This window comes from Semicossyphus pulcher, unplaced genomic scaffold (genome assembly GCF_022749685.1).
Source record: "Semicossyphus pulcher isolate SPU_LCO1_2020_fin unplaced genomic scaffold, fSemPul1.0.p SCAF_13, whole genome shotgun sequence".
Lineage (NCBI taxonomy): Eukaryota > Metazoa > Chordata > Actinopteri > Labriformes > Labridae > Semicossyphus > Semicossyphus pulcher.
The window spans coordinates 1,754,648-1,764,535 of NW_027211637.1; the positions used below are offsets into that span (position 1 = coordinate 1,754,648).

Below are 9,888 nucleotides of genomic sequence, written 5' to 3' on the forward strand. Positions count from 1 at the left end.
AAGTGCATCGATACTGCGAAAGGCAGGGGTCTAAATTTATGTCAAGTTACGTTAAAATCCTTTTAACACATTAATACAAAGCAATCAGGACATGTAACTGTCTCACATAGCACCTGTAAGTATTTGAGACTAATGTTTACTTTCTTTTTAAGTCACTTTGACAACTAAAGTCTGTAAAATGTCTTCAAAACAAAATAAATTCAATTCATAATGCATATGTCATTTTATTTGCCGTTCCCGAGGGGTGACAGACTTCCTCCTTCTCACCGTGATGTTTGACTCTGTGTTATAGACGTCATGCAGTCATTTGAAAGTGTGCTCAGTCGTATCAGCTCCAAACAAAAGCCTGTTTGTTTTATCTTATGGCCTCATAAAAATTCATACGGTACAACAGCTATTATCTGGTTTCAAACAGTCTGTGTGGAGAAGTTACAGGGCTCCTCTCATGCTTTTCAGACGTCCTACAATACGCCCGGGGCTCTTTAAGATTTACTGTGAGTACATGAGCTGTCTGACTGTGTGATGTATGACTTTCCCATCCTCAGGTACAGGTGAGGAAATCGGGAACACAGAGGGTGTAAGGTAATTTAGTCAACATTTCGAAACAAGGCATCCGATGCTTTCTCCAAATCCAACAACATCTAACAGAAAACGTGTTCCTATCTGTTTCAAATGGCTGCACCAAGGTGAGGCAAACAGCCTGACGTCATGAAGATGGGAGGGGTTAAAGGATGCAGGATGAATCACACAAACAGGATAACAGACTAATAACTTGCAGAGAGTTTCCTGAGAAGGCGAGGTGTTGCACCATCTTGTTCACATGAAAAAACCTGGTCGATTCCTGCGTGAAGTTTCTTCATGTTAGACTTTCTGAGAAACATACTCTGGCTTTGAGCATTAATGCGTCCTTGATTTAGTGCGGCAGCTGTTGGACTAACGGAAGTGGTGACCTCTGAATTAGACATCTGTCAGCTCTATCAGCAGGATGAAAACATTTGTGTCCGAAGCAGGCGGCAACCTCCAGTGTTGCAACCTGCAGTTCCTCTGGTGACCACTTGAGACTGCCTCCAGCAGTGAGTCAGTCCCCATAGAGCCCCATGTTAAACTTTACAGCAGAAATAAACATGTTTACAGCCTGGTACAAAAAACAGTTTGGGTCTCTATAGCTCATTTCTCTCTTCATGACAACTGTACGGGGAGAATCTTTATACAGCTCACCTGTTTACATTATATTAAGGCTTAAAGTGATGCAGCATTAGGGGCGTGGCCTCTTTGAGTGACAGCTGGGAGCTGCTAGCTGTCTGCTAGGTCCCCTCAGCTAACTCAGTCACTGAACGTAACCTCTGGGCCGTGTTTGTGCTGTTGGAGCCTTTAGGAGATTTGTTCATGTAAATATCAGACAGATAATCATTAGTGGTGAGGTTTATGGAACTCCAGTTCAATTGTAGTATTATTGTTTTGATATATTTGCTCCAAGTAGCAGCTATACTGTGCTCACCATACCTTGTTAGCCTGTTCAGTGTTTATCATACATTATTAATTTGTCGGCTAGTGCAGAGGAGTCAGGAGTTTTAGGCTTTTCGGTTATTTTAAGTTTCCCAGTACGTGTGATTCACCCGCCACGAGCAGCGAGTTTCTTCTTTAGTCTGCTAAAAAAAAAACACCTGCAGTCAGTCACCACCACAAACAGAATATCCTCTGTGGGAAACACAAAGTTAAACCAGCTCATTCACCAGCTAACGACCAACCCGTCGCTCCTCTCTAGCACCACCCTCTCTTAAGATATGGTCACTTCTGGCTCCAGGAAACCAAAATGGGGCGGTCAAATCCCAAACTCCACGCCTCATTTACGCAGTTGAGAAACCAGTGGGTGACGTCACGGTGGCTACGTCCATTATTTATACAGTCTGTGGTCCAGAGACATTCAAATGATCATACAAGCGTTTCCCTTCTGCCAGCTCGATGGTCTGCTCACATTAGGTTGGTGTTCAAAATCTGCCCTGCATTAAAACAATGCAATGGGACGGAGTTGTTGACAGTGTGCTGCTTCAGGTTAAGGTGAGACATAGAACATAGCACATTGCCGATGATGTTGAGCCTGGTTCAACTCTGGATCCTTTGCTTTGGACATGTCTCAATCGATCTAACATCCTGGTCACAATGTTGGTTTGGTTTTAAAAAGCTACTTGAGGGGCGCCGGTGAGCTCAGTCGGTAGAGCAGGCGCCCAATATACAGAAGCAAAGTCTTTATCGCATCGGCTGCGGGCTCAAATCTTACCCTCAGCCATTTGGAGCGTGTCAACCCCACCCTCTCTTTCCTCAGAATCCCTGCCTCTCTCCAGCTGTCCTAACCAAGAAAGGCAAAGGCTGAAAAATATGTTCTTGTCTGAATGATCAGTCATCCTTGAAAGAAACATATTCTGTTGTTGGGAAACAAGCAGCCCTGTCCTTTATCATCCCGTCCATCCACCCTGACCTCCTCCAGGCCAAACTGTGTGGCTGTGTAACGTCATCAAGTCTGACCTTTGCCCTGAACAGACTACAGTCATAATTCACCTGACCCCTTTCATCAATCAAACTTTATTAGGCTTTAAAACACAACTTTCTGAGGAATTAATATTTCCAACTGGAAAAACTCTCAGGATTACAGTGAAATCAGAGTCCAGTTTGGGCTTAGAAACCTTCTGGCACCTTCTCAATAAACTCAGGAACTTTTCAACCATCTATAAATCCAACTGAAACACCTGATGAACCCACTATGGACCCCCTCGAGACGTTTAGTATACGAGCCCTCTGAAGGAGCTCATGAGCCCCGTATGAAACCACCAAAAACATCTAGAACCCTCTCGAGACAATCCTGACACAGGTCTGTCAAAGTGCCCCCCAAGCATGTGTGTGTGTGTGTGTGTGTGTGTGTGTGTGTGTGTGTAACCCAGACATGACTTGTGTGTGAATCTCCAGCTGAAACAGATGTTGTCTGAGGAGATTACAGAAATAACTCGCTCTGTGTCGGCTCAGCAGGTGTCGCCTCAGCTCTTCTGCTTCCTTACAATTCTGTCTGTATGCGCTTTTGCCTGTGTGTGTGTGTGTGTGTGTGTGTGTGTGTGTGTGTGTGTGTTTGCCTTTGTGTGTGTGTGCAGGGTCCTTTAAGGATGTCCCTTTACAAACAACCTGCCACCCACGCACACTCTGCAAAAACTCCTAAAATGCTCTATTGTAATTCTGCACTTGTGTTCTCAGTTTAACCTGTAATAACAAAGGTTCATTTCTGTTAATAATAAAACAAGAAGCTACCAATAAATGACACTTATATTGGCCCTGTATAAAAAACAAGATCATGAACAGACAGTGCTTTTAACCTCCGGTATCGTGCTGTTTTGAATGTGTTTATATATTAAAATCGTACGAATAAAACCACGTTGTTTTCAGGTATTTTGTGCAACAAAATCTTTTGCTACAGGCGCATGTGATTAATATAAATTATAACTCTCACGTTTTACATGCAACATTGCATTTTAAAACACCACCACCTCCGCTCAGATTCAGGCTATAACGGCTCAGGTCATATTCAGGCATTTCACATAAACTGTATCATAACATGTGAAACTTTTGCTGTTAGATTTCACATTCGAATACACAAGTTCACACGTGTCACTCAATTTAATAGACAGAATTTCTTGTGATAAATTCAGATTGTAAACGACGTGGAGGCCCGTGGTTTTAACCACGCAAAACATCACTTGTGAAAACCACAGTTTCACCCATAATATAATGCACATTTCACACATGCAGGGACATAGCGTTATTTTAAAATGTAATATTACATGGGAAAAAAATGAATTCTGCATTTGTTGCATTTAACCTTCTAATAAGTTCACTATAATGATGTTATCAGTTAAAGTTAAAGCCTCCTACAAAATACGGTTTCGCAAAATTAAGGAGCACAAATCTTTGGGAATCTTGAAAATTGTTTCCGCACAAATAGTCCAATAAGAATATAAGATATAAACATTTGACACCTAGACTGCCTAGACATTGTATCAAAGGCTCCTAATGAGACTGACGTTATGCACAGATCCGTTGCAGTATAACTGTGCTGATGTTCATCTGTTATCATCTGTTTGAGAATCAGATCTGCTCTGCTTACTCACTCAGCTCAGATTTCAGGATTGTAATGCAGGTAGTTGTTTTAATGTAGAGTCCATTAAAACAACAGTGCTACCTTTACCTGGACTGACTGCTTTATAAGGAAGAGATTCACTTTATCTTGTCTCATCAGAATCAACTTCAGGAGTACGTTCTGAACTTTCAGCACAACAAAAGGTCTCAGTTAAACATGTTAATCACAAAGCACAGCAGCTATGATCACTTAAGCGTTATTATCAGCCCTTCAGATCTTTACTGACTGATGCCTTGAAATAAACTTTGCCAACAGGGACTACAGTTTGATGTTTAACGCCTGAAACCTGCAAGCGAACAGCAGCCAGTCAAGTTAGCGTCTTACCTGTCGAACTCCTGACTCTCCTCGTGTGCTTGTTAGTCCAAACTGTGAAGTGCTTCCCTCACCATCCACCTTCAATCTGCAACATGTTACAAGAAGCTCCTGAGTTTATGGGAGGAGGGAAAAGAAAAGAAAAACCCCGGCTCCTCCCCTCACTGGGAGCAAAGTTCAACTTCCTGGTGTGTAGGATGGTGCCACAGGCTGTCCAAGGGTTGATACGAGTGCTGAGAAAAGTACAAGGATAGGAGTGGGCTTATAATGGGATGTTCTCTGTAGCGGTTATCGTACACCTCGCTGGCTCAGGGAGCAGCGCAGAGGAGACAAAGAAACTGGTTCTGCAACTTTTCAGATCACAGCAGAGCAGCCGGAGCTTTCAATGAGTCAATGAATGAATGTACTTAACCCACTCACACAGACAGGTAGCTGCCTTGTAGCAACTTGTACAGTAGGGCACATCATAGCTGCGGTGCATTTTTAGAGGTGCAGTAAAAGGGTGCACCTTTGAAAGGGGGTCAATTAAAAACTTAAATGATGGGTAAATTATGACATTTTTTTTAAACCCTCCTTCTTTTAACTAAAAATGTAAACAAAAAATGATTAAGCATGACCTTTATGAATACAATGTGTATTTTATCGAAATAAAAAGCATTTCAGATTTGGTGGTTGGTAAAAAATGTTGGATTGTTTGGGGCTGGGGCAATTCGTAACCTCAGTAAAAATAAAAAATCCTGCCGATGACTGAATTATATTCATCTTAATTGTTGTATTTTTCATATAAAGGCCTGTCTCATGACCTCAGAATAAAACCATGGTGCTAAAACAAAATAAAATTAAACAAAATCATATTAAAAAGACTCAAATTTGTTTTGAAACTAAGAAAAAAAATATCAATGTAATTATGTATTAATAAGTAAAAAGAAAATAAAGACAGATTCTGACATTAAAAGCTATAGTTCTTTATCAAACATTCTGTTATCTCATTAAATGCAGCTCAATTTCATGTTGAGGGAGTTGTAATTCCTCCTCCTGCCAGTGAGTGGCGCTGTGAGTCAGTGGTCCCTTTGTGTTTTCCGGGTACTGACTTCCGGTGTGTTTCCTGGTTTTAGGTAGCTGTTTAAAATCTACACTTAGTGGATATTAGTGCATATTCCGACTATACAGAACACAGAAACTGAAGGTCATGGATCATTTTAGGTTGCTGTTGACGTGTGACTGTTTTATTACTGTGTATAATTGGTGCTTTAATGTTTGCTAGTGTTAGCATTTAGCGGTTGGAAGGCTAACGTTACGTGCTGTTGCTGGACTGACATCCTGCTGTATGAATGAAGAGGTCTAATGATTCTCTCGCTGACAAACTTCAGAGGAGGACATTACTATTTCGTCATTAACTGTGACTTATTTTAGTTACGTTAGCATCTGAAATCGTCCCTCTAATGCTAGCTTAAAAATGCCCCTCGCTCCTGCTAACCAGTCCCAGTTAATTCGGTCCAGTCAGAAGGACGAATATTATCAAAACTTCCTGCGAAACAACGCCAACGAAGCTTTTCAAACAGTTGCAGGTATGTTTGATCTATTGTAAAGCACTGGGAAATTACCATTCTTCCTTCTTAGTAAGCAAGGTGATGCAAAGTTTCTCTGACCCCCACTTGTTGTGCTCCCACCTGTGGAATAACACCTGAGGTCTGCTAAAGCTGTCGGCTCATTTAAAGTAATACCATAACGTATTTTGCATCCCTAACCAATTATACCTGACTTTTGCTTTTTGATTTATTGTATTTTAATTGGGATTTTATTTTCAATCTTTAGTTAATTCTTTGCAATTTTAATGTTTTCTGTATGTCATGTTTTTAATGTGTTTCTGTGCCCATGTAAAGCACTTTTAGTTGTCTTGTGTCGACTTTGCTTTATGAATAAACTTTGCTTTAACTTGCTTTGTCTTCAACATGTACAGTGCCTTGCATAAGCATCTAACCCCTCTGAGCTTTTTAATATGTTATCATGTTATAACTACACGTGAAAACGGATTCATTGGGCTTTTTTGTAATGGAGCAAAATTATTTATAAATAAATATATGAAGTCACTATAGTATAGTATCAGTCAATAATTACTGCATATAATTGGAACACTTTCTTAAACCAGTGAACCATTATTTATTTGAACATTAAATTGGCACACGTTAAACTTTAACGCCCTCTCCCGTCTCTCTGTAGGATCCAAAAGATGGCTGGACTGGAGGAGAGAGATAGAGCTGCTGTCAGATCTTGCTTACTATGGTTTAACAACATTCTCAGGTAGTTACTGACCAAACCTGTTTCACTATATGTATTAATGTGTGTTTTGTTGTTTTCCTTATATTGTTCAGTTTTTGATTTTCATCATTCTATCTCCAGGTTTCCAAACCCTCGGTGAGGAGTATGTCAACATCGTCCAGGTGGATCCCACTAAACGTCAGATCCCTTCTTTTACCAGACGAGGCCTCCTCATCCTCTGTCACGCTTTCTTCCCTTACCTCCTGGACAAGGTCCTGGTGTGCCTGGAGAACGAGCTGGAAGGTGGGCAGGAGAGTCGTAGTGGTGTCAGTCGGCGGCAGACGGCGTCTGCGTGGTGGAGCCTGGAGTCGTGTCTGAAGAGATGGATGCAGCAGGCCGTGGGTCTGCTGACCGAGCAGCAGAGGAGAGCGTGCCTGCCGGTCGTGTTTGTCCTGCAGCAGAGTCTGACCCTCCTGCATCGACTGCACGTGGCTCTGTTCTACATCAGCGGCTCGTTCTATCACCTGTCCAAGAGGGCGGCTGGAATCAGCTATGTGGGTGATTATTTACATGTTTCAGACAAATTTCAAATACAAGAGTAGACAAGTATGATTTCTATTAATGTTTTAGATGCATAAATAGGCAAAGTCCTACATGACATATAAAACTATGCATTCATAATTTACTCTTTCTCTCTGCGCTAAATATGTAAGTACATGTGCTCGTAGCTCCCCCAGAAAGTATTAACCACTAGGAAGGGAAGGCGGATTCATTTGATAGGACCAGCAAAGAGGCAGGATTGTATTTTGTGTTTTTTTTATTTAATGAGCTCTACTGACAGATTCAAGATGTTTACATATGACATTTACATTTCTAGAGACATTGAAGTCCGTACGGAAAACAGAATTTCTGCCTGATTTAAATAGTTTAAACCTTTTACAATAACACCAACATCTTCCTAAATTTGTCTTCCTATGTCGTAATCTATACAGATGTAAAACTGCAAGTCATAAGGCAGTTGGCTATGAAGATTCTTCATCCTGAGACAGACTGAAGCTGTGGGGCTGAACTTTATCAGATTACAGCTGCTTTTTATCTTATATAGAATTGCAGATCAGTTTAACCTCTGCCTAATGGTTTTATTTTACAGGTCATACATATAAAACAATGTTCTTTGTGTGTGTCTGTGTGTAGCTGCGTGTGATGGGGCTGACCGGTGAAGACGGGACCATCAGGAGCAGCTACAGGCTGCTGGGGGCCCTGTCCCTCCTCCAGCTGCTCATCACTGTGTGTCTGCAGCTCAACAACTTCAGGCAGAGACAGAGAGCCCGGCAGGAGTGGAAGCTCTACAGGACCCTCAGGTACAGAACCTGGACCAGACCACAGGACACAGCTCTGTAGACCCTATCTCTATCTCTTTCTCTATCAGGTCTTGTTGGGAAGTGCAGTATTAATCTGTATCTAGATGTTTATTTCTTACTTTCCCACTCTAACTTTACTCTGTTCTCTTATTTAAGTGTTTTGCACATTTAGCAAGCTTTGAAAAACAGCAAAAGAAGTGGGTTAATATTGGGTAACAGCTCAATGCATTTACAGGAGGGAAGTTTCAGAGGACGTCTCTGTGGCGTTATTTGGACAGTCCTAATTTAAATGTTTCAGTGCTGATGTGAACTTAATTTCCCCTAATATTTGAAACAGAAGTCATTAAATTTGATCCTGTATAGACCTTAAAGTCTGACTCATGTTTTTATTGTACTTGCTCTGGTCTTGTAGCACAGACTTCACATTAGTTAATTTAAACTTGGTTGGATTGAACGGCCACTGCAGGAATATCTGGACGATCTGTTATAACATCATTGTAGTAAAATATTAACATGATGAAATATGTGATTTGACTTTAACACTGAACTCTTTGAACTGTGTGTCTGCAGTCCTCAGCGCACACAGAGCTCCGGCTCCAGAGCTGCCCGCTGCATCCTCTGTCTGGAGGAGAGGAGACACTCCACCTCCACCCCCTGTGGACACCTGTTCTGCTGGGAGTGCATCACTGAGTGGTGCAACACCAAGGTCAGGCTTCGGTCACAACTATCACAAGTCATCAGAGTTTGAATCAGTTGAAATTGTTTTAAAAACTGAAAATGAAAAGATAAAAGAAATGGTGACGGGCATTGTTTACACTTTTTGACATTTTATAGACTCAATGATGAATTGATCCTACATAATAAGAAACGATGCATTTTGGGGGATTAACCAGGTCATGTGAGGTTTTTCAGCTTTCTGAAGGTACATTTACTAAATATTCTTCCCACCGTTTTTTTTTTACGAGCCCTTTAAAGTTTTAAATATTTAATGTTGTTGAGTTATTAAAAATGAAACGTCTTTGTGTCAGATATATTTTCCCACAGAAGAATTCTGGGGGGGGTTTTGTAGGAAACAGGCGATAATACTGAGCACACGTTACGGCCGAGTGTGCATGTTATTATTAAACACTCATAAATATATATACGGTTTAAACTCTGATGAACAAAAGCATGAATTTCCTCATAACTTGTGTGTGTGTTTGTGTTTACCTTCTCAGGCCGAGTGCCCTCTGTGTCGGGAGAAGTTTCAGCCTCACAGACTGGTGTACCTGAGGAACTACAACTAGAGCTTCAGATGCAGACACCACACACGCAGACACACACACTGCTGGGGGACCGTGATGCGTTTAAAGACCCGTGCAGGCAGGCTGCTGCTCAGGAACACGTGAAGATGTAAACAATGTTTTCCTGCATTTACACTGAACTTTTGCCAACACGCCGTCAGAAAAGTTGTTGATTGAGAATTTAATTGTAGATTGTATCAATCTGAAAGTATAAATATTGCTTTAATTTAATTAAAACATGTGAATGTTTACATTTTGTCTGGTTTGTGTTTAGGTTCCTTCAATAGTTTGAATATGATCATAACAGATTTTAGCGATTGTTCTTTGTTCTGTTGTTTTTGGTCGTTAACTGTCTGACTCTTGCAGGTGAAGACTAACAGGTAAGGTGTTGTAAAAAGGGCTTAAGATGCCTTTGTGTGTGTGTGAGTCCAAATTAAGAAGCAGCTGCTGAATTCCTGCTGGTGACTGAGCCGAACATCCAGACAGGTTTATC

The 9,888-nt window shown here is 41.2% G+C and overlaps 1 protein-coding gene across 2 annotated transcripts; it reads left to right on the top strand.

Moving 5' to 3' along the window:
• The first annotated feature begins 5,598 nt into the window (after positions 1-5,598).
• On the top strand, positions 5,599-9,580 carry pex10 (peroxisomal biogenesis factor 10). 2 transcript variants are annotated; one of them, XM_069660656.1, is made up of 7 exons: positions 5,599-6,060; positions 6,713-6,793; positions 6,893-6,933; positions 7,024-7,305; positions 7,946-8,112; positions 8,683-8,818; positions 9,330-9,580. In XM_069660656.1, exons 1-7 carry the CDS (start codon positions 5,949-5,951, stop codon positions 9,396-9,398), a joined length of 888 nt encoding a protein of 295 aa, XP_069516757.1. In that variant the 5' UTR covers positions 5,599-5,948; the 3' UTR covers positions 9,399-9,580. The 2 variants fall into 2 exon arrangements, with proteins under 2 accessions (XP_069516757.1, XP_069516756.1); XM_069660655.1 differs by having other exon boundaries at positions 6,893-7,305.
• Positions 9,581-9,888: the final 308 nt, after the last annotated feature.

Bases quoted from the DNA above. Each gene is read 5' to 3' on its own strand.
- pex10 (XM_069660655.1), top strand. From the start codon at position 5,949: ATGCCCCTCGCTCCTGCTAACCAGTCCCAGTTAATTCGGTCCAGTCAG. The intron at 6,794-6,892 runs GTAGTTACTGAC...TTCTATCTCCAG, and splicing joins TGGTTTAACAACATTCTCAG to GTTTCCAAACCCTCGGTGAG. The intron at 8,819-9,329 runs GTCAGGCTTCGG...TTACCTTCTCAG, and splicing joins CTGAGTGGTGCAACACCAAG to GCCGAGTGCCCTCTGTGTCG.